Genomic DNA, 24,711 nt, shown 5'->3' with positions numbered 1-24,711 from the left:
CCCATAGTAGTGCTCTCTCAACACTCACCCCTCCAGCCCTCCCCACCACTCACTCACTCACTTAGCAACAGCCTGCCTCACTGCCTGACAGTCAGCAGCAGGTCACAGCAAAATATATATTTCATTCTTAAAGAAAAATGACATGGCGGCCGTGGTGCAACTTATAAATAGGCCAAAAACCCGCAACCTGCGACCAATACATTTTCACCCCGGACATAATTTTCAAAGTAGCCCAATATTGGGAAAACCGCGAACATGGCAACCCTGGGTATTATCACTCATACTGTGGTACTCCACGCGCGCTGAAATCTACAACCAACGTGATGTTGGCACCGCTTAAATCTACTCCCACCATGACATTAGAACCACCCACCGGGCGAAATGGCATGAAAAGAGTGTGTCCATACCTTACATGCTGACTAGACCGGGCACGCGTGTATGTTGATTTTGTCCATCCACACAAGACGCGATCAGGACGTGCAGGTTTAAATATCAAAATGAACTATGAACCACCTATATTAATTTGGGGACAGGTTCGAAACGCATTAAACATTCATGGCCATTTAGCTAGCTAGCTTGCTGTTGCTAGCTAATTTGTCCTGGGATATAAACATTGGGTTGTTATTTTACCTGAAATGCACAAGGTCCTCTACTCCGACAATTAATCCACAGATAAAAGGGTAAACCTAGTTAGTTTCTAGTAATCTCTCCTGGCAACCAACTTTAAGGTGCATTACCACCACCGACTGGAGTGTGGACTTCAGTTCAGCTTTCAATTACCCACGTGGGTATATGCTCCTAAAAACCAATGAGGAGATGGGAGAGGGGAACTTGCATGTCAAGTGTAAAAAATAGAACCAAGTTCTATTTTAGCGCCTGGCTACCCAGATGCTCGTTGACGCGCGAGAGCAGTTTGGATGAAATTATTGAATAACGTGAGCGAGCGTTGCAAAATAAATGTACACATACATGTTATTCAATCATTGCATCCACACTGCTCGTGCGCGTCTGCGTAGCCAGGTGCTAAAATATAACTTGGTTCTATTTGTGATGCTTGACTCGCTGCAAGTCCCGCCTCTCCCATCTCCTCATTGGTTTTTAGGAGCATATACACACGTGGGTGATTGAAAGATGAACTGAGGCCCACACTCCAGACCAGTTAGTGGTGGTAATGCACTTTAAAAGTTGGTTGCCAAGCGCCATATAAAGTCCAAAGAAGAAGAAGAAGCCTGAAGGAGGAGAGATTACTAGAAACAAACTCAGTTTACCCTTTTATCTGTGGATGAATTGTTGGGGTAGTGGACCTTTTTGGACATGTTTCAAGTGTTTGCAGAAGGGAGAAAATGTTATAAAAGTGATGAAAATGTGACATGTTGCAATTGTGGTAGGAACCATGAAGCCACGTCTTTTGAATGCCCCACAAGGGTGAAAGAGAATGAGGTGGCGAAAGTCAGGGCTATCCAGAGCATATCATATGCAGCAGCTGTTAAAAAGGTTGATGGTTTGAATGGTGCACTTGAAGAGTCCATGGTGGTGGAAAGGCCTTCACTGCAGGCTGCAGGGGTTGCCTTTCACCAACAGGATCCTGACATTTTAAAGGTTAAGAAGGTGGACTTCGTGGCCTTTATAGCTATGATGATAAATGGCACTGCCAAGGTGGCGAGAAGGTCCAGGAAGATAGAAATCCTTGTGGAAGCGGCGGAGCGGTTCCTGGGGCTGAAAGATTTCTCGGTGAAGGAGTTATATGGAATATTGTCACAAGCCGTACCACCCTCTCAGGCCCTAGAGCCTGAGAAGGGAGATATGGAGAATTGAAAGAAGGAAGAAGTGGGAGTTTTGTTTTGTTTTGTCAATGTACTATTTTTATTTGGGTGGATTAAGTTAGTTTCCCTATCACGTATGAATTTCTTTTTACCTTGTTTTGGTTCCAACCCGTCCAGTTGGTGGCGACAATACACCTTTTGGGGTTTTAGTCCGGCATAAAGCCCACAAAAGAAGAAGAAGAAGAAGAAGCGTAGAGGACCTTGTGCATTTCAGGTAAAATAACAACCCAATGTTTATATCCCAGGACAAATGAGCTAGCAACAGCAAGCTAGCTAGCTAAATTGCCATAAATGTTTAATGCTTTTCGACCTGTCCCAAAATTAATATAGTTGTTTCAGAGTTCATTTTGATATTTCAACCTGCGTGTCCTGATCGCGTCTGGTGTGGGTGGACAAAATCAACATGCGTGCGATGGCGCACACCTAGTCAGCATGTAACGCGAGCGGTGTGGTCAGCATGTTAGAAGAAACTAACATCCGTGTGCATGGCGTAGTGTTTGGCTGGAGCAAGGAGTCTGGGTAGCCAGGCAAATGTCTGACAGTAGTACCTAAGACAGGCAGAAACTGCTTCCCCAATAGAAATCCCCGAACACGCTTGTAGGTGATGTCATGTTGGCTAGCTAAGCTCATGTGCAGATACACACGTACAGTGGCTTGTGAAAGTATTCACCCCCCTTGGCATTTTTCCTATTTTGTTGCCTTTTTTGGGGGTTTGTATCATTTGATTTACACAACATGCCTACCACTTTGAAGATGCAAAAGACCTCCGTCCCAGTCTCAAATCTCTGGAAGACTGAAACAGGTTTCCCTCAAGAATGTCCCTGTATTTAGCGCCATCCATCATTCCTTCAATTCTGACCAGTGTTCTCGGGGTGATGAGAGGTGTTGGGTTTGCGCCAGACATAGCATTTTCCTTGATTACCAAAAAGCTAAATTTTAGTCTCATCTGACCAGAGTACCTTCTTCCATATGTTTGGGGAGTCTCCCACATGGCTTTTGGCGAACACCAAACGTGTTTGCTTATTTTTTTCTTTAAGCAATGGCTTTTTTCTGGCCACTCTTCCGTAAAGCCCAGCTCTGTGGAGTGTACTGCTTAAAGTGGTCCTATGGACAGATACTCCAATCTCCGCTGTAGAACTTTGCAGCTCCTTCAGGGTTATCTTTGGTCTCTTTGTTGCCTCTCTGATTAATGCCCTCCTTGCCTGGTCCGTGAGTTTTGTTGTGTTGCCATATTCTTTCCATTTTTTAATAATGGATTTAATGGTGCTCCGTGGGATGTTCAAAGTTTCTAATATTTTTTTTATAACCCAACCCTGATCTGTACTTCTCCACAACTTTGTTCCTGACCTGTTTGGAGAGCTCCTTGGTCTTCATGGTGCCGTTTGCTTGGTGGTGCCCCTTGCTTAGTGGTGTTGCAGACTCTGGGGCCTTTCAGAACAGGTGTATATTTACTGAGATCATTTGACAGATCATGTGACGCTTAGATTGTACACAGGTGGACTTTATTTAACTAATTATGTGACTTCTGAAGGTAATTGGTTGCACCAGATCTTATTTAGGGGCTCCATAGCAAAGGGGGTGAATACATATGCACGCACCACCGTTATGTATTTGTTCTAATTTTTTGAAACAAGTTCTTTTTTTCATTTCACTTCACCAATTTGGACTATTTTGTGTATGTCCATTACATGAAATCCAAATGAAATCCATTTAAATTACAGGTTGTAATGCAACAAAATAGGAAAAACGCGAAGGGGGATGAATACTTTTGCAAGGCACTGTAATCGGGTCTAACAGTTGTCTCGCGCTGAACTGCGTATGTTGCAAAGTTGTTTTTGACGAAAATCAAAACGTGTCAGTTTGTCACTTTCACGAGGTTGGAGTAATAACATGTTCAACTACTTAAAAGTTTGGCTCGAATTTAGGTTGTGCCTTTAGATTTTGAGAAAATTAACAACTAAGGAAAAATGTTTCTGTTATCTCATTGACTTCTCTAACCCCAAACCCCGGCCTGGTCTGCTTGGTATGTTTTGCAAGTGTTCCCGGAAGTCTCGCGATGTTGCACCTCTGGGTTTAGAAACTCTGTGTTAGCACGGTTTACAGTATTTATTTAGTAGGCTATACATCAAATAATATAAGTAACTTAATGCAAGGGTCTCTTGTCTACAAATTGGGTAAGAATTGTGTAAGTTTGTGTAAACTTGCAAGGTTATTATAGGATAGAGTGAAAGGTATCTAGTCCCCATAGGCTCAATATGCTAGTCAATACTGAATAAATATATTTATGTTTTTTCACATTGTGAAAATTAATTTAGAAATGGAAATAATTGAATTTATAGCAAAGACATGTAGGGCCTATCTGGCAACAGTTAAATTACCATGATGCTGACCAAGAAGAGGCTTATGAGCTTTGTTGGTCACTTGACTTCACAAACAATGAGGTCTTTATGATCAATGAGGAAAATTGCCACACTAATGAAAATAGGTCAAATCCAATATTTCCATATTATATTCTACCTCTTGTTAGTTTCTAGTTTTTGTACATGGTTTTCATATAGACCTGGCTCTAGCTTTTAAATCACACCTTGCCAAATGAGAGCAGTTCATTTTTTTTTATAGATCAAAATAATGGACAGTCAACCTCAGTGGATGGTACAATTTCTTCACTTGTTTCACATCAGTTTGAGGTAAATTTACTGCATAGGCCTACTGATAGCACAGAGTAAAGGAATGTTGATGTGTGCTGTCAAGACTTCATTAAACGCCCTAGTGATAATAATACAGGCTAGGCTACAATGGAATCACACATTAGAACTGCTGTGTGCCCTTGGGTGCTACCAGGCCATAAAAAGCCTAGGTTTTTTAATCCATAAGTAGGTTGCAGTTGCCTAACTTTCATTAATGGTGCCTTTTGAATGTTTTGGCTCAATGAACCAAAAATGGATAGCAATGAAGAGTCTGCAGAATTAAAGAAAGAGGTAGGCCTAACAGATTTTCTTGGTTTATTGATATAATGATAAAGGTAAAAATAGCCTGTTTGATGACGATATCCGCACAGAATGGATTATCTGTAACCGGTGTGTGAGAGAGGAATGCCTTTCAGACAGTCATTTTCAATGGTTGCTGTGTAAAGAGTGCAGAATTGACTGTAATTCAATGTTATGCTCAGACGATGGAACACTGGTTAGAACAACTGATCATTTGTATTATAATCAGTATATTTACTGCTCATCCAACCATATTCTCGAAAGGCACTCCGCTTAAGGATGAGTACGTTAGAGCAAACATTGCACTTGTAAGATAAATCTATTTTGCTTGACAGCAAAACCTATAGATTAAACAAAGAACAGGACTCAAAATGACTAAAAGAGATACGGAATATCAATCTTTGCTTGAAGGCAGCACAGAAACAAAACAGAAAATTAAGGTATGTATAATAATACAAAAACAATAAGAATGTGTTATTACTATATTAGTAATAATAATAATGACAACAGTAATAACACAGTAATGACAAATTATTATAATTACTACTATTATGATTACTATCATTACAATTGCTTGTAATGACAGTTTAAAAGTGAATTATAGTGTTACGAACCCCGTGGCGTTAAACGTCTAGGGTGGATGGACAAGAGACCCGTAACATAATTCATGCAAATTAGAATCGTGACATGGAAACAGTGAGAACAAAAACTACACGACAACCATAAACTACCGTCAAACATAAAATGTTTATTTTGAACACACGGTAAAGGTTTGGGAAAAAGGCTGAGCAGGACCCAAGAAATGAAACAATAGTGTAAAAAAAAACTAAACTGATCTTGCCTGCCTCAAGAACCGCTAAACTACTGCTAATCATACAAAAATTACAGTGGGTGGTCCGCTCAGGTCTAACTAGTGTTTTTAGACAGTTTTCTTCCTACGGGTAATGTTTGCCCAAGGACAACTTGCTTAAATCCCCCTTTTCCCAGAAACACACAACAAAGTTACCAAACAGAGTAACCAGCAAATGAGTGAGTACACAAAACACAGGACACCACAGTATCCATACTCACATACGGAAAATAGTTTCTCCCAACAAACACAACTGACTGGCTTTTAAAACAATGGGAGGTGTAAGTGGGAAACCAGAAAGAGGTGGTGCAATACAGACGAATGTCCACTGATTGGTCCACCTCAGCAATCAGCAGACAAACGGATGTCAATCGACCACCAATCAGGAACATAAAGGACACCTGTGATTAGGGCAGAAGGAGAGGAAAAACACAAAAAGACACAGGATACCTGTATCCATAACATATAGGTTACATGTTAGTCCATAATACATACATGTATTATAATACATATCACTGTTTTAAGTGTCCTTCACCTGCAAATAGGGCCTCAAATTCTTATAAAGTTATTTAAAGAAACCTATAGTCTACTTCATTGTCTACACTTGGCTATTGTAATTAATAACCTTAGCTAAAATATAGTTGATCTGTATTTGTGCCTCATTTGAACTTCTGAACGCTATCTAATAGTTAAATATGATAATGATTAGGCTACTGTTATTGAAGGTATCCTTTTTCTGTTAAATAATGAATGTTAAAGAGTACTACTGCACAGAATCTGTACATATTATGGAACGCTAAACCACCAATTATGTGTGTTATTGGTTTCAGCGTCCTAACACATCCCTTCTACTGGCAATTTGTGCAGCTTGCATCGGAGGAACCTTTCAATATGGTTATAATATTTCGATCATCAATGCCCCCAACAAGGTAAGACATTATTGTCAATATTTGTCTACTTAAATTGACTATACGTAGATAGCTAAAGAGGAGAGGTTTAGTTGTTATTGAACTGATGAGATGATGATGAGGACATTGGATAATCATTTGCATCCTGCCCTCATTGAACCATGCCTGTGTGTTCAGAAAACAGTCACAGTCACATGCAGCCCTGGAGACTATGTTCCATTTTAATCTTAGGTCACACTACAAGGGAATCTTGACTAATCATTTAACACTAACAAGAATACTCTTTTGAGTAAAAAAAAATGTTAATTCTACCATGTAATTTCAGTAGCCTTGTGTGGTTGGTACATTTCTCACACACATTCAGAGGCACAGATGTAGGATTTTAATTTGATCTATATGTGCACAGCAAAAATAATCCTGCAGCAACAGGATTTGAACATTTAGTGCATAATGTTGCTTAATCGGTGGTTATGCTATTAGTTGCATGGCCAAAAGTAGGCTACATGAAAAGTGCAATACTATTAATATAACTGTTGGTTTTCAGTGAATTTATGTAAATCACGAAGCTCATCTGCATTTCCTGCGATGCAGGAACTTTCTCAGCAACAAAAGAGTGATGAAATTAAGATCTTACAACTGTAATAATACAAAAAATCATGCAAATTACTTTTACATTTCAGCTGTGAGCAATGCATTCTCTTTTCAAGGCAGCATTGAGTAAGGGGTGCTTTCTTTGTCCAGTTTGTGCAGAATTTCATCAACCAAACCTGGCTGGAGCGCTATGAAGAGGACATCTCAGAGCAATACCTCACTCTACTGTGGTCCAGCATCGTGTCCATTTTCACAATAGGAGGATTTATTGGAGCGACTATTGGTGGAACACTGGCTATTAGATTTGGGAGGTATAGAGAAGTGTTTTGTTAATAGTGGCTACTGGCTAGAATCCTCATTTGGGTATTTGTGTCAGTCTCCAATTTTACACATACAGTGAGGGAAAAAAGTATTTGATCCCCTGCTGATTTTGTACGTTTTCCCACTGACAAAGACACGATCAGTCTATAATTTTAATGGTAGGTTTATTTGAACAGTGAGAGACAGAATAACAACAAAAAAATCCAGAAAAACCCATGTCAACAATGTTATAAATTGATTTGCATTTTAATGAGGGAAATAAGTATTTGACCCCTCTGCAAAACATGACTTAGTACTTGGTGGCAAAACCCTTGTTGGCAATCACAGAGGTCAGACGTTTCTTGTAGTTGGCCACCTGGTTTGCACACATCTCAGGAGGGATTTTGTCCCACTCCTCTTTGCAGATCTTCTCCAAGTCATTAAGGTTTCGAGCCTGACGTTTGGCAACTCGAACCTTCAGCTCCCTCCACAGATTTTCTATAGGATTAAGGTCTGGAGACTGGCTAGGCCACTCCAGGACCTTAATGGGCTTCTTCTTGAGCCACTCCTTTGTTGCCTTGGCCGTGTGTTTTGGGTCATTGTCATGCTGGAATACCCATCCACGACCCATTTTCAATGCCCTGGCTGAGGGAAGGAGGTTCTCACCCAAGATTTGACGGTTCATGGCCCCGTCCATCGTCCCTTTGATGCGGTGAAGATGTCCTGTCCCTTAGCAGAAAAACACCCCCAAAGCATAATGTTTCCACCTCCATGTTTGATGGTGGGGATGGTGTTCTTGGGGTCATAGGCAGCATTCCTCCTCCTCCAAACACGGCGAGTTGAGTTGATGCCAAAGAGCTCGATTTTGGTCTCATCTGACCACAACACTTTCATCCAGTTCTCCTCTGAATCATTCAGATGTTCATTGGCAAACTTCAGACGGCCCTGTATATGTGCTTTCTTGAGCAGGGGGACCTTGCGGCCGCTGCAGGATTTCAGTCCTTCACGGCGTAGTGTGTTACCAATTGTTTTCTTGGTGACTATGGTCCCAGCTGCCTTGAGATCATTGACAAGATCCTCCTATGTAGTTCTGGGCTGATTCCTCACCGTTCTCATGATCATTGCAACTCCACGAGGTGAGATCTTGCATGGAGCCCAAGGCGAGGGAGATTGACAGTTATTTTGTGTTTCTTCCATTTGCGAATAATCCCACCAACTGTTGTCACCTTCTCACCAAGCTGCTTGGCGATGGTCTTGTAGCCCATTCCAGCCTTGTGTAGGTCTACAATCTTGTCCCTGACATCCTTGGAGAGCTCCTTGGTCTTGGCCATGGTGGAGAGTTTGGAATCTGATTGATTGATTGCTTCTGTGGACAGGTGTCTTTTATACAGGTAAACTGAGATTAGGAGCACTCCCTTTAAGAGTGTGCTCCTAATCTCAGCTCGTTACCTGTATAAAAGACACCTGGGAGCCAGAAATCTTTCTGATTGAGAGGGGGTCAAATACTTATTTCCCTCATTAAAATGCAAATCAATTCATAACATTTTTGAAATTTGTTTTTCTTGATTTGTTTTTGTTGATATTCTGTCTCTCACTGTTCAAATAAACCTACCATTAAAATTATAGACTGATCATTTCTTTGTCAGTGGGCAAACGTACAAAATCAGCAGGGGATCAAATACTTTTTTCCCTCATTGTAGGCTATTATTACTATTTTGGCAATATCCATTTGACTGTATGCATTTTTTCTCTCCAAACAAGGCACTTTCAATAAATGTTTTATTAATGGCAAATATTCTCTGTGTCACAGAAAAGGGACACTGATGATGAACAATGCATTTGCCTTACTGGCTGCTCTGTTGATGGGCCTGAGCTACCCCACTGGATTATTTGAACTGCTCATCATTGGACGATTTTTCACAGGAGTAAACGCGGGTAAATATGTCAGTCAGTTAGTCAAGTGAAGTGTTGACATCAGCAGTTTGCAGTCTTCATTCGTAAGATGAGTGTGTTGAAAAATATAGATGTATTGAAGGTTCTGTCTTGTCTGTAAGTCAATGTGCCATACTTTATTCTAACAATCTGCTGATTTGCAGGCATTGGCATATGCGTTCAGCCACTGTATCTGGGGGAAATCGCCCCAAGGGCACTTCGTGGTGCCATGGCGATGGGGACCTCTATTTTCATCACTGGGGGCATCCTTACTGGACAGGTGATTGGGCTTCAGTAAGTTAAGATCATCCTGGACTAAAGCCTACCTCACAGAGTACTTTGAAATGAAGACCTGTGCATAATGTATTGTGTGTGTGTTCCCACAATGATCCTGCAGTGAGCTCCTGGGTAAAGAAGAATACTGGCCCATCCTTCTCTCCACCACCTGTATCCCAGCGTTCCTGCAGCTCCTCATACTGCCCTGGTTCCCAGAGAGCCCTCGCTACCTGCTGATCGACAGAGGGGATGACGTTGGATGTGGAACCGGTATGTTTCAATCACATGTAAAAAGCTCTCTCACATAGGAACCGACTCCTTTTCTTAAAACAACATTCATCGTGCTTTAAACTATTTTGACAGAAAAAAAGTTGTTTCGGTGACAAAGTTGGAACAAAGTGTGCAAACCTATATCGTAATCTACAATCATTGATCTAAAAAAGAGAACTGAGCTGTGTCACTCTCCGTCCCTGAACATTGATTTGACATGGTGCACATGGTGGAAACTTTGGAGGGGGTGATGATTCAGCCTTTATCTCAGATCAGAAGGGTCGGAACTCGGAAACATCAATTGTACAAATATTTCCCCTTGAGAGACATACCAGGTCAAGCACATGACTGCATTGCATACTATAACAGCAGGTTACACTGCTAGGCAATGTCTCTCTAGTCACACAATCCTTGATTCTCAAAGAAATATTACTGTGTATCCCACTGTGTATGTCTGGTTTGGTTGGCTGGGTGGGTGAAGGAGTGGATTCCTGTTTGTTTGAGTGTGAGGGATAACAAATTAACCGTGGAGAGGAGAGAGACCATGTGAGCTATCTTGTGTTCCCTGTGGACAGCGATGAAGCAACTCCACGGCACAGATAACTTTGACCGCGAGTGGGAGGACATGGAGAGGGAGAGGATCAGCGCCATGGGGATCAAACCCAAGAAGCCCTGGGAGCTGTTCATGGACCGCAGCCTCCGCTGGCAAGTCCTCACCATCATCCTGATCAACGGCGCCCAGCAGCTCAACGGCATCAACGCTGTACGTCAGCAGCAGACCTATTCACCACATGACCCTATGAGCCCTCAGGGCTGCAATGTTTCTCAGTATAAACTCAAGTCAGCTGAGATGAGAAGATGTTGATTTAAATGTACAATATTCCATTCAATTAGAACCCTTTTGGGTTCCAGGTAGAACCCTTTTGGGTTTCATGTAGAACCCTTTCCACAGCGGGTTCTACATGGAACCCAAAAGGGTTCTACCTGGAACCAAAAAGGGATCTAAATGGAACTCAAAAGGGTTCTACCTAGTACCAAAATGGATTCTACAAAGGGTTATCCTATGGGGACGGCCAAAGAACCCTTTTAGGTTCTACATAGCACCTTTTTTTCTAAGAGTGTATGTATACCCTGTACTGTCTATATTCTATAACAACCTGCATGTCCTGCAGGTTATATGAACTTAACGTGAGAGTTCTGTGAATGGAATATTGTACATATTGTACACAGAGGGTTCTACCTGGAACCCAAAAGGGTTCTACATGGAACCAAAAATGGTTCTAACTGGAACCGAAAAGGGTTCTCCTATGGGGACAGCCGAAGAACCCTTTTGGAAGCTTCTTTTTGTCAGAGTGTAGGGTATGGTATACACTATACACTATAGGGTATAATATGAAGCCCCTGTGTTTAATTTATTTTCTATTACTCTCTCTCTCTCGCTCTTTCAGATTTATTTCTATACAGATTATGTATTTGAGGCGGCTGGAATTCCAGAGGTTAACATACCCTACGTAACTGTGGGCACAGGAGCCTGCGAATGCCTCACTGCCCTTACCTGTGTAAGTGTCAACTATTGCTCATAGTACAGATACTGTATATCCAAATATTTAGAAGCATGCATGGAGTATATTGTAGAGCGTAAATGTAACCCCATGCCTTTTTTCCACGACTGATCATAGATTTCATCATGCTATGGTGGTATTCCCACAATACTGTTCTCATAGAACATATTTATTTTATGATTTACAGTTCCTTACAAAAGCATTCATACTCCTTGGATTTTTTCACATTTTATTGTGTTACAGAGTGGGATAAAAATTGATTTAATTGTTTTTTTTTGTCAACAATCTACACAAAATACTATTTTTATTGTATTTTTTAGACTAATAGAAATTAAATAACAAAAATATAGTCGTTGCATAACTATTCAGCTCCCTGAGTCAATACAAGTTAAAAACACCTTTGGCAGCGATTACAGCTGTGAGTCTTCTTGGGTAAGTCTCTAAGAGCTTTATACACCTGGATTGTGCAATATTAGCCCATTATTCTTTTCATAATTCTTCAAGCTCTATCAAGATGTTGGGGATCATTGCTAGAAAGCAATTTTCAAGTCTTGCCCTAGATTTTCAAGCAGATTTCAGTCAAAACGGTAACTTGGCCACTCACGAACATTCACTCCAGTGTAGATTTGGCCTTTTGTTGTAGATTATTGTCCTGCACCCAGTGTCTGGTGTAAAGCAGACTGAATCAGGTTTTCCTCAAGGATTTTGCCTGTGTTTAGCACCATCCCGTTTCTTTTTATCCGGACAAACTACCAAGTATTTGCCAATGTCAAGCATACCCATACCATGATGCAGCCACCACCATGCTTGAAAATAAGGAGGCAGTTACTCAGTGACGTGTTGTGTTGGATTTGCCCCAAACATAAGGCTTTGCATTTAGGCCAAAAAGTTTATTCCTTTGCCGTGCTTTTTTTTTGCAGTATTACTTTAGTGCGTTGTTGCATACAGGATGCATGTTTTGCAATATTTTTATGCTGTTTATTTGTATTCAACTTTTCACTCTGTCATTTAAGTCATTATTGTGGAGTCAGTACAATGTAGTTGATCAAGCCTCAGTTTTCTCCCATCACAGCCATTGAACTCTGTAACTGTTTTAAAATCACAAATGGCCTCATGGTAACATCCCTGAGAAGTTTCATTCCTGTCCTGCAGCTCAGTTCAGAAGGACGACTGTATCTTTGATGTGTCTGGGTGGTTTAATACATAATCCACAGCATAATCATTAACTTGACCATGCTTAAAGAGATATTCAATGTCTGATTTGTTACTGTTCCCCATCTACCAATCACTTCCCTTCTCAATGAGGCTTTCCAAAAGCTCCATGGTCTTTGAAGTTAAATCTGTGCTTGAAATTCAATACTTGATTGAGGGACCTTACAGATATCGTATGTATGGGGGACAGAGGAAGGGTTAGTCATAAAAAAATAATGTCAACCCCTATTATTTCACACAGAGTGAGTTCATGTAACTTATGTGATTTATTAAGCCACATTTTACTGCCTGAACAAAGGGGCTGAATAATTATGCAGTGACTATATTTTAGTTATACAATTTTTATTAATCTTTGAAAAAGTATTTTTCTTCCACTTTGACATTACGGAGTATTTTGAGTTGATTGTTGACAAAAAATGGAAATTAATTCAATTTTAATTCCACTTTTAACACAATAAAATGTGAAGAAATCCAAGGGTTATGAATACTTTTGCAAGGCACTGAATGTAACTATTCATCCAGTGGATTAACATAAAGTTCTGGAGCAGGTTTTCATCAAGGATCTCTCTGTACTTTGCTCCGTTCATCTTTCCCTTGATCCTGACTAGTCTCCCAGTCCCTTCCACTGAAAAACATCCCCACAGCATGATGCTGCCACCACCATGCTTCACCGTAGGGATGGTATTGGCCAGATGATGAGCGGTGCCTGGTTTCCTCCAGACGTGACGCTTGGCATTCAGGCCAAAGAGTTCAATCTTGGTTTCATCAGACCAGATAATCTTATTTCTCATGGTCTGAGAGTCCTTTAGGTGCCTTTTGGCAAACTCCAAGCTGGCTGTCATGTTCCTTTTACTGAGGAGTGGCTTCCGTCTGGCCACTCTACCATAAAGGCCTGATTGGTGGACTGCTGCAGAGATGGTTGGCCTTCTGGAAGGTTCTCCCATCTCCACAGAGGAACTCTAGAGCTCTGTCAGAGTAACCATCGGGTTCTTAGTCACCTCCCTGACAAAGGCCCTTCTCCCCCGATTGCTCAGTTTGGCCTGGCGGCCAGCTCTAGGAAGAGTCTTGGTGGTTCCAAACTTTTTCCATTTAAGAATGATGGAGGCCACTGTGTTCTTGGGGACCTTCAATGCTGCAGACATTTTTTGGTACCCTTCCCCAGATCTGTGCCTCGACACAATCCTGTCTCGGAGCTCTACGGACAATTCCTTCGACCTCATGGCTTGGTTTTTGCTCTGACATGCACTGTCAACTGTGGGACCTTATATAGACAGATGTGTGCCTTTCCAAATCATGTCCAATCAATTGAATTTACCACAGGTGGACTCCAATCAAGTTGTAGAAAAACCACAAGGATGATCAATGGAAACAGGATGCAAAAATGTTATTTAATCCATTTTAGAATAAGGCTATAACGTAACAAAATGTGGAAAAAGTGAAGGGGTCTGAATACTTTCCGAATGCACTGTATTTAATGAAGATACCAGTGGTGTGATACTAGGTATGATTGGAAACGTGTTAATTAGGTTTTTCAACTAAGAAGATCGTATATTTCTCCACGGCTTGTCTGCTGTTATGTCATGTGAGATGCTGTGTCTTTCAGGGCATGCTGATCGAATCTCTGGGACGAAAAGTGCTTATCATCGGAGGGTACACCCTTATGGCTTTCTGGTGTATTTGCTTCACTCTGACACTCACCTTCCAAGTAAAGCATCTTTGATCTAACAATTCCATTTTGTGTGAATGTTTTAATCAGAATAAGATACATGTATTGCACTTATGCATTTTTAAATGTGACTTGCTAGTTTCTATAACGTCAGCAATAGTATGTTTCTATACCCTTATGTGCTACCATAAGAAAAATTATATAAAATAAATCACGTTGGTGTTGCCAACCCTGAATGTTGCTTGGGTGGCCACTTTGGAAACACTAGTTTGTTTATGATTTAATTGTTGTGTTCTTTCTTTGAACACAGGGAGCAGGCCCATGGATACCTTATCTTAGTATGGGATGCGTCTTTGCTTTCATACTGAGCTTTGGCTTGGGACCAGGTAACCGACAGAACTTACGTAGAACTCATTTATGCCAGTATTGTGTGATCTCGCAGCAATATTATTTCTTATCTGATTATAAATCAATTTAAAACTAACACTTTACCTCAGGGTTAAGGTCAATTCCAGTCAAATCAGGAAGTACACTGAAATTCCAATTATTTTCAATGCTTTTCAATTAGGAACATTTTGAATTGAAATTTGGTTTACTTTCTGAATTGACTGGAATTTAAATGGAATTGACCCCAACCCTTCTATACCTTCACTTTGTCCTTTGCAGGTGGTGTGACAAACATATTGATCACAGAGTTATTCACACAAACCACACGGCCTGCTGCGTACATGATCGGAGGGTCCGTGAACTGGCTCAGCTTCTTCTTCATTGGCATGGCGTTTCCATTTATTGTGGTAGGTTCCAACTGTTTCGTGATACTTAACCTTTAAAATAAGGTGGTTATTGTTAGGTTCTACGTATTGATCAATGGCGGTCAGTGCCGTTTATGATGAGGGAGCACAATTAATTTTTTCATGAGCATGGCCTTATTTCTATTACAGCATGTTGGATGACTGTCATTCATATTCCATTCACCCAGTTCAATGTAACATCGATAGGTTTAGGCTATTATATGATACTAGAATTTTCCCTATACCCATCATGAGGTAGCTACAACCTAGTCTATGAATTAAAGTTTACAACGTAGGTGCACACAGGTCGAGAGAAAAATTTAGATGACAGACAGTGACACATGGACAGACAGTGACACATTCAATACCGCCTTGCACACTCTTGCCTGCATCTAGCTTATCTAGGGTGTAATCATTAGTCCAACAGTTGCAACTGAGAGTTTCTATTAGACAAATTCAGGTATTTTTATCCCAGTTTCGTTTGCTTCCATTTAAGAAACGTTTTTCAACAGAATTGGGGGAATGAATACACCCCTGATCACGCATAAACAGAGTTCATTTTCATAGCAGCCACGTCTTCATTCTAGCCTCTATGCACTCTCCTCCTCTCACTTTTTCCCTTCATTTGTGGACTTCAATGAACAACACATCAGCTGTATGTGACCAGGCGAAAAAACCTTTCCAAGCCAAACCATGTCATAACCGCTACACACAGCCTACATCGTTGTCCCCATATTAGCTAAAGTAATGTCCTAGTCAACATAGCTAATAGAACTAATGCGTTAGTAAACCCGCTACAATCATGCAGTAACGTTACAGTATATAGTCAGTAAGCAGTTGGACCGGCGGGCCCCAGTGGCAATAAATTAATAAAAACAAAAGCTTACCTTGACTTGGAAGAGTTCCAGTGTTGTGTTGGATAGTCATAGCCAGCTAGCTAACATAGCTTCCCTCTGTTTGAGCCGGGTATTTGAGTAACTAAACTAGCCAGCTGCATTTGCTAGCTAAGTAAGTGAAACTGAAAAAAACGACAATCTCTCTCTCTCTTGCTTCTCCTTTTTTGAAGAAATGAATTTGTTGAAAACTGTTCAACTATTGTCTTTCTCTTTGAGTCAACTACTCACCACATTTGATGCACTGCAGTGCTAGCTAGCTGTAGCATATGCTTTCAGTACTAGATTAATTCTCTGATCCTTTGATTGGGTGGACAACATGTCAGTTCATGCTGCAAGAGCTCTGATAGGTTAGAGGACGTCCTCCGGAAGTTTACATAATTACTGTGTAAGTCTATGGAAGGGGGTGAGAACCAAGAGCCTCCTAGGTTTTGTATTGAAGTCAATGTACCAAGAGGAGGACGGAAGCTAGCTGTCCTCCGGCTACACAATGGCGCTACCCTACAGAGTGCTGTTGAGGCTACTGTAGACCTTCATTGCAAAACAGTGTGTTTTAATCAATTATTTGGAGACGTGAATATATTTAGTATAGTTTTATCTAAACAGGATAACTTTTTCAATGTTTTACTATTTTTATTGTTATGAAATTCACTGAGGAGGATAGTCCTCCCCTTCCTCCTCTGAAGAGCCTCCACTGGTATTGATATCAGAGTAGTTTGATATCAGTACCGTCGACTGATATGGAATTAGGATATGGTTGTTTTGAGAGCTGGTTCTAGATGGATTTGGTCTGCTCTTCTACCCCCACAGACTAAGTTGCAGCAGTACTGTTTCCTGGTGTTCTTGGTCGTTTGTGTCTTGGTGGCTGTATACATATTCCTGGTAGTCCCCGAGACGAAGAACAAAACCTTCCTGGAGATCCAAACAGAGTTCCAGTCTGGAGAAAAGAGGAAGGCTTCCAAAGCTGACTACGGCCCAAGGACAACATTGTTGTCAACCCCTCTGTGAAACACAGCTCCAGTGTTTGCTGCAAGGACTTGTCAAATCTGTCCACACTACTTCTTATTCAACAACTGGTAGTGTTATGAATATCTCACTGTCATATTGATTTTTAAAAAGTTCCAGAATGTTCGTTCTTTGTCAGGGATCATGATTTTGAAGAGTAGGCATTATGATAACTGGGATAATATGATAATTGGTGCTGTTAATGTTAAGTCCAGATCGGCAACATATTGGATCAGTTTTTACAATTATATAGGTTATAAACACTAATGATTTAAGGCTCAGTAGTTTAACATACTGGTCATATGGTATTAGCTACTCAGGATTACATTATAAGAATTTTACTGGAAAATGTGTTGACATTAGATTTTTATCTGTATCTGCCAACATTTGTCAATTAACCTTTTGAATGAATAAAATACCATTTGAGATGACTATCCTCCAAGTGCGTATTTCCAATAAAATCTGTCCACAACATGTCAGTCTCCTAAATGAACACATGGAGAGAGGCTTACAAGTTTGCAGCCCACTTTATATGTGAGGCAGTCTATGATTTCTCTGATTCGTTTCGTGGATTTACTGGACCATACCATACTCACACCCAAATAATCTCCAAACAAACCAGCACTCAGTTCAACGTTTTTGTGCTTACACACTTACAGCATCATATTGCAGTGTAGTCATAATGTGTTGTTACTTTACTTACTTTTTAGTTACTCAACATTTCATTTGAGGTTGGACAACCGAGATTAAAATCAACAGTATCACAGCCATATGGCCAGGCCAGGGCACGTGATAAGGAGGCTGTCTAGAAACTGAACAAAGGAATCATTCATGTTTTTTTTTAAAATGCCATTGCAGCATTATAATACAATACAATTGGTAATATTGAAATATAATAAACCAATTTGAAATGACAAAGTGAAAACATGTTTTTAGAAATGTTTGCAAATATCTCCTTTACATAAGTATTCACACCCCTGAGTCAATACTTTGTAGAAGCACCTTTCGCAGCGATTACAGCTGTGAGTCTTTCAGGGTAAGTCTCTAAGAGCTTTCCACACCTGGATTGTGCAACATTTGCCCATTATTCTTTAAAATATTCATCCAAATCTGTCAAATTGTTTGTTGATCATTGCTAGACAACCATTTTCAGGTTTTGCCATAGATTTTCAAGTAGATTTAAGTCAAAACTGTAAATAGGCCACTCAGGATGTCAGGCTCGTTGAGTACAGGATTGGACCAAGGTGCAGCGTGGAATGCATACATGTTTATTCACTGAGTTAACACACGACAAAACAACAAAAGCAACGTAACGTGAAGCTCACAATGGCTACACACAAACAAGCCAAACAAGAGTCAAGATCCCATAACATACAGTGGGGGAAAAAAGTATTTAGTCAGCCACCAATAGTGCAAGTTCTCCCACTTAAAAAGATGAGAGAGGCCTGTAAATTTCATCATAGGTACACATCAACTATGACAGACAAATTGACAAAAAAAATCCAGAAAATCACATTGTAGGATTTTTCATGAATTTATTTGCAAATTATGGTGGAAAATAAGTATTTGGTCACCTACAAACAAGCAAGATTTCTGGCTCTCTGTAACTTCTTCTTTATGAGGCTCCTCTGTCCTCCACTCGTTACCTGTATTAATGGCACCTGTTTGAACTTGTTATCAGTATAAAAGACACCTGTCCACAACCTCAAACAGTCACACTCCAAACTCCACTATGGCCAAGACCAAAGAGCTGTCAAAGGACACCAGAAACAAAATTGTAGACCTGCACCAGGCTGGGAAGACTGAATCTGCAATAGGTAAGCAGCTTGGTTTGAAGAAATCAACTGTGGGAGCAATTATTAGGAAATGGAAGACATACAAGACCACTGATAATCTCCCTCGATCTGGGGCTCCACGCAAGATCTCACCTCGTGGGGTCAAAATGATCACAAGAACGGTGAGCAAAAATCCCAGAACCACACGGGGGGACCTAGTGAATGACCTGCAGAGAGCTGGGACCAAAGTAACAAAGCCTACCATCAGTAACACACTACGCCGCCAGGGACTCAAATCCTGCAGTGCCAGACGTGTCCCCCTGCTTAAGCCAGTACATGTCCAGGCCCGTCTGAAGTTTGCTAGAGTGCATTTGGATGATCCAGAAGGGGATTGGGAGAATGTCATATGGTCAGATGAAACCAAAATGGAACTTTTTGGTAAAAACTCAACTCGTCGTGTTTGGAGGACAAAGAATGCTGAGTTGCATCCAAAGAACACCATACCTACTGTGAAGCATGGGGGTGGAAACATCATGCTTTGGGGCTGTTTTTCTGCAAAGGGACCAGGACGACTGATCCGTGTAAAGGAAAGAATGAATGGGGCCATGTATCGTGAAATTTTGAGTGAAAACCTCCTTCCATCAGCAAGGGCATTGAAGATGAAACGTGGCTGGGTCTTTCAGCATGACAATGATCCCAAACACACCGCCCAGGCAACGAAGGAGTGGCTTCGTAAGAAGCATTTCAAGGTCCTGGAGTGGCCTAGCCAGTCTCCAGATCTCAACCCCATAGAAAATCTTTGGAGGGAGTTGAAAGTCCGTGTTGCCCAGCGACAGCCCCAAAACATCACTGCTCTAGAGGAGATCTGCATGGAGGAATGGGCCAAAATACCAGCAACAGTGTGTGAAAGACTTACAGAAAACGTTTGACCTGTGTCATTGCCAACAAAGGGTATATAACAAAGTATTGAGAAACTTTTGTTATTGACCAAATACTTATTTTCCACCATAATTTGCAAATAAATTCATAAAAAATCCTACAATGTGATTTTCTGGAGAAAAAAAATCTCATTTTGTCTGTCATAGTTGACGTGTACCTATGATGAAAATTACAGACCTCTCTCATCTTTTTAAGTGGGAGAACTTGCACAATTGGTGGGTGACTAAATACTTTTTTCCCCCACTGTAGGTAGGCAAAATGGCTACCTAAGTATGATCCCCAATCAGAGACAACAATCGACAGCTGCCTCTGATTGGGAACCACACCCGGCCAACATAGAAATCCACAACATAGATATACACATACATAGATATTCACACCCTGACCAACCCAACTAGCGAACTCTATGTCAGGGCGTGACAGTACCCCCCCCCCCCCCAAAGGTGCGGACTCCGGCCGCAAAACCTAACTTAACAGGGGAGGGTCCGGGTGGGCATCCAGCCTCCGTGGCGGCTCCGGCTCCGGGCGTGACGTCCTCTCCCTTTCTGCCTCCCCGTTGCACCCCTGGTCCGGTCTGGACCTCGGCGTGATGCTTCCCCTCTCAGTCCTCCCACGATGCACCAAGCCCTGTCTGGACCCTGGTGTGGGAGGCCCCGACCCTGGAGAGGGGCTGACGTCTGGGCCTAGACCAGCAATCCCCCGTGATGCACCAAGCCCTGTCTGGACCCTGGTGTGGGAGGCCCCGACCCTGGAGAGGAGTTGACATCTGGTTCTGGAGTGGAGCTGCCGACCGGGGCTGAACTGGACCCCGGTGGATCGGACTGCTCTGGCTCTGGACTGGAGCAGCCAACCGGGGAAGGACTAGGCACCGGTAGAGCAGACTCCTCTGGCACTGGAGTGGAGCCGCTGACCGGAGCTGAACTGGACCCCAGTGGAGCGGACTGCTCTGGCTCTGGACTGAAGTAGCTGACCAGAGCTGGACTAGGCACCGGTGGAGCGGACTGCTCTAACACTGGAGTGGAGCAGCTGACCGGAGCTGGACTAGGCACCGGTGGAGCGGACTGCTCTGGCATTGGAGTGGAGCAGCTGACCGGAGCTGGACTGGACACCGGTGGAGCGGACTGCTCTGGCCCCAGCCGTACCGGGCTGGGGACACGCACCACTGGTCTGGTGTGAGGAACAGGCATGGGCCGCACCGGGCTGGGAACACGCACCACTGGTCTGGTGCGAGGAGCAGGCACGGGCCGTGCCGGACTGGAGACATGCACCACTGGTTTGGTGTGAGGAGCAGGCACGGGCTGTGTCGGACTGGGAACACGCACCACTGGTTTGGTGCGAGGAGCACGCACGGGCCGTGCCAGACTGGAGATACGCACCACTGATTTGGTGCGAGGAGCAGGCACGGGGCGTACCGGGCTGGCGACACGCACCACTGGTTTGGTGCGAGGAGCAGGTACGGGCCGTACCGGGCTGGATACACGCACCACTAGTTTGGTGCGGGGAGCAGATTCGGGGCGTACCAGGCTGGCGACCCGCACCACTGGTTTGGTGCGGGGAGCAGGTACGGGCCGTACCGGACTGGATACACGCACCACTGGTAACCCAGTGCGTAGAACCGGAGAAGGATATACTGGACCGTGGAGGCGCACTGGAGGTCTGGAGTGTAAAGCTGGCACAACCCGTCCTGGCTGGATGCCCACTTTCGCACGGCACGTGCGGGGCGCTAGCACAGGACGCACTGGGCTGTGAAGGCGCACTGGCGACACAGTGCGTATTTCCGCATAACTTGGTTCCTCAATGAACACACACTCCTTACAGCGAGTACGGGGAGTTGGCTCTGCTAAACCTGGCTCCGCCAGCCTCTGCTCTAAGGCCCGAGCTCTCTGCTGCTGGAGGGTTAACTCCTCTCTCAGCTCCTCCTGTTGCCTGGCCAGCTCCTCTCTCCGTGCATCCACTAATTCCTTCTCCCTTTGGGCCTCCTGCAGCGCCTCCTTCTGAAGTGAGAGCTCCTGCTCCCTCTTCTCTAACAGCCCCTGTAATGTGGTGGCCTCCTCTCTCATACTGCTGATCCGCAGGTCTTGGAGGACCTCTACAATAGCGGCCTCCTCCTCCACATTCAGCCCTTTCCCTCCTGCTTCGTCGACCACCCCGTGTGCCCCCCAATTTTTTTTATTTATTGGGGTTGCCTCTCGGGTCTCCTTCGTCGTTTCGCATTTTGGAGTCGCCGTCGATCCGGACTCCAGCCCTCCTCCATTACCTCACCGTAACGGACGGCTTCCTCCTCGGTAATTTTCCCCCAACCGAGGAGGACATCTACCAATGTTGCTTCCCGCTGTGTCCAGGGTGTTTGCTCCTCCTGGGCACGCTGCTTGGTCCGTTGGTGGTGGGATCTTCTGTCACGCTCGTTGAGTACAGGATTGGACCAAGGTGCAGCGTGGAATGCATACATGTTTATTCACTGAGTTAACACACGACAAAACAACAAAAGCAACATAACGTGAAGCTCACAATGGCTACACACAAACAAGCCAAACAAGAGTCAAGATCCCACAACATAGGTAGGCAAAATGGCTAACTAAGTATGATCCCCAATCAGAGACAACGATCGACAGCTGCCTCTGATTGGGAACCATACCCGGCCAACATAGAAATCCACAACATAGATATACACATACATAGATATTCACACCCTGACCAACCCAACTAGTGAACTCTATGTCAGGGCGTGACACAGGAACATTCACTGTCTTCTTGGTAAGCAACAGAATGGTGGACTGAAGGCGGAGCGCTCAGACTTGCGCACTCAGTCCGGCTTTCAACTTACTCTTGAAAGTTGTAATAATAGAATGCACAAGGTACAATTGCGAAATTGGTTAGTGCATCATCAGTTTTCCTCGTCATGTCAGTCATTGCATACCTTAGAGAGCTATTCATAACTTGTCAGATGTGTCCATATCATCTAGCCCATGTCAGCTAATGTTTTTTAGCTAGGTTATTTAGCCCATTGATTTTGTTGTAATGTTTGAGTCACTGAAATATCACATGAATACACATTAGACATGGCAAAATGTATAGAATTAGCTTTAAATCTGCAAAGTTTTCTCTGCAACCCATGACAAAATGTGTAGAATTGCTGGAAATAAGCTTTAAACCTGCAAAATATTCTGCAAAACTGTTTGAACAGTTTGTGTCATGAACAGTGCTTGTGCCCATAGAAATAGACATGGCGCACGCACAAGGGGAGCGCGGGATGTTTACCAATGCTGGAAGGGGGGCCTGAGTGAAAAAGTTTGGGAACCCCTGTTTTAGGTTACTGTCCTGCTGAAGGTGAATTCATCTCCCAGTGTCTGGTGGAAAGCAGACTGAACCAAATTTTCCTCTAGGATTTTTCCTGTGCTTAGCTCTATTCCGTTAATTTTTTATCCTAAAAAACTCCCCAGTCCTTAACGATTACAAGCATACCCATAACATGATACAGCCACCACTATGATTGAAATGATGTAGAGTGGTACTCAGTAAAGTGTTGTATTGGATTTGCCCCAAATATAACACTTTCTATTCAGGAAAAAAAGTTAATTGCTTTTCGACATTTTTTGCAGTATTACTTCAGTGCCTTACTGCAAACAGGATGCATGTTTTGGAATATTTATATTCTGTACAGGCTTCCTTTTTTTCACTCTGTCAATTAGGTTAGTATTGTGGAGCAACTACAATGCTGTTGATCCATCCTCAGTTTTCTCCTATCACAGCCATTAAACACTGTAACTGTTTTAAAGTCACCATTGGCCTCATGGTGAAATCCCTGAGCGGTTTCCTTCCTCTCCGGCAACTGAGTTCAGAAGGAGGACTGCATCTTTGATGTGTCAGGGTAGTTTAATACACCATCCACAGCATAATTATTAACTTGACCATGCTTAAAGATATATTCAGTGTCTGATTCTTTATGAGGCTTTCGAAATGTTCCCTGGTCTTTGTAGTTCAAATCAAATCAAATGTTATTTGTCACATACACGTGTTTAGCAGATGTTATAGCGGGTGTAGCGAAATGCTTGTGCTTCTAGTTCCGACAGTGCAGTAATATCTAACAAGTAATATCTAACAATTTCACAACAATATACCTAATACATTGGGGCAATAAGCAAATTGAAATGGGTCTAGGGTGACAGGTAAGGTAGAGGTGATATGATCCTTGACTAGTCTCTCAAAGCACTTCATGATGACAGAGGTGAGTGCTACAGGGCGGTAGTCATTTAGTTCAGTTACCTTTGCTTTCTTGGGTACAGGAACAATGGTGGCCATCTTGAAGCATGTGGGAACAGCAGACTGGGAAAGGGAGAGATTGGCTTAACAAATCACATAAGTTATATGGACTCACTCTGTGTGAGTTTAATCTGTGCTTGAAATGCAATACTTGACTGAGGGACCTTACAGATAGATGTATGTATGGGGGACAGAGGAAGGGGTAGTCATCATGTCAACCCCTATTATTTCACACAGAGTGAGTCCATATAACTTATGTGATTTGTTAAGCCAAATTTTACTTATGATCTAATTTAGGCTTGCCTAAATAAAGGGGGTGAATACTTATGCAATGACTATATTTTTGTTATTTAAAGGTGCAATATGCAGAAATCGCTCCACTATTTCCTTGTTGCTCAAATTTGAATAGTCCGCCTAATTTCAGTTTATGTGACACAACAAGCAATGTATAGTGTATAGAATCATTGTGCCATCTAAACCGCTGCGAAATATATTTTCAATAACCATAAATATAGTATTTTCAGCTGTTTGAAGCTGGTGTACTAAACTGAAAGTAAAAGACGCAAAAACTGAACTTAAGAACGTGAAGCATAGAAATAGTGCACACAGAACAGATCTACTGCTTCTTAGACTTGCTTTCAATGAGAATGACATATCTATAACTCATATTT

At 42.5% G+C, this 24,711-nt stretch overlaps 1 protein-coding gene across 1 annotated transcript; it reads left to right on the top strand.

The window, feature by feature from the left end:
* Positions 1-1,994: 1,994 nt before the first annotated feature.
* Positions 1,995-17,536, top strand: LOC311141362 (solute carrier family 2, facilitated glucose transporter member 11-like). The gene is made up of 12 exons (XM_084176660.1): positions 1,995-2,037; positions 6,491-6,589; positions 7,310-7,470; positions 9,270-9,394; positions 9,556-9,685; positions 9,789-9,937; positions 10,513-10,700; positions 11,386-11,496; positions 14,315-14,416; positions 14,688-14,763; positions 15,044-15,171; positions 16,872-17,536. The coding sequence occupies exons 4-12, from the start codon at positions 9,283-9,285 to the stop codon at positions 17,067-17,069; spliced, it is 1,194 nt and encodes a 397-aa protein (XP_084032786.1). The 5' UTR covers positions 1,995-2,037; positions 6,491-6,589; positions 7,310-7,470; positions 9,270-9,282; the 3' UTR covers positions 17,070-17,536.
* The last annotated feature ends 7,175 nt before the right edge of the window (positions 17,537-24,711 follow it).

This window comes from Coregonus lavaretus, assembly GCF_964263955.1.
Source record: "Coregonus lavaretus genome assembly, chromosome: 14".
Taxonomy (NCBI): domain Eukaryota; kingdom Metazoa; phylum Chordata; class Actinopteri; order Salmoniformes; family Salmonidae; genus Coregonus; species Coregonus lavaretus.
Note: the sequence above shows the minus strand (reverse complement) of the source record. Positions and strands in the feature narration are given on the sequence as shown.

Excerpts from the sequence above, each read along its gene's own strand:
- LOC311141362 (XM_084176660.1), top strand. The coding sequence starts at position 9,283 with ATGATGAACAATGCATTTGCCTTACTGGCTGCTCTGTTGATGGGCCTG. Across the intron at positions 9,395-9,555 it reads TTTCACAGGAGTAAACGCGG|GCATTGGCATATGCGTTCAG; the intron begins GTAAATATGTCA and ends GCTGATTTGCAG. Across the intron at positions 9,686-9,788 it reads GGACAGGTGATTGGGCTTCA|TGAGCTCCTGGGTAAAGAAG; the intron begins GTAAGTTAAGAT and ends ATGATCCTGCAG.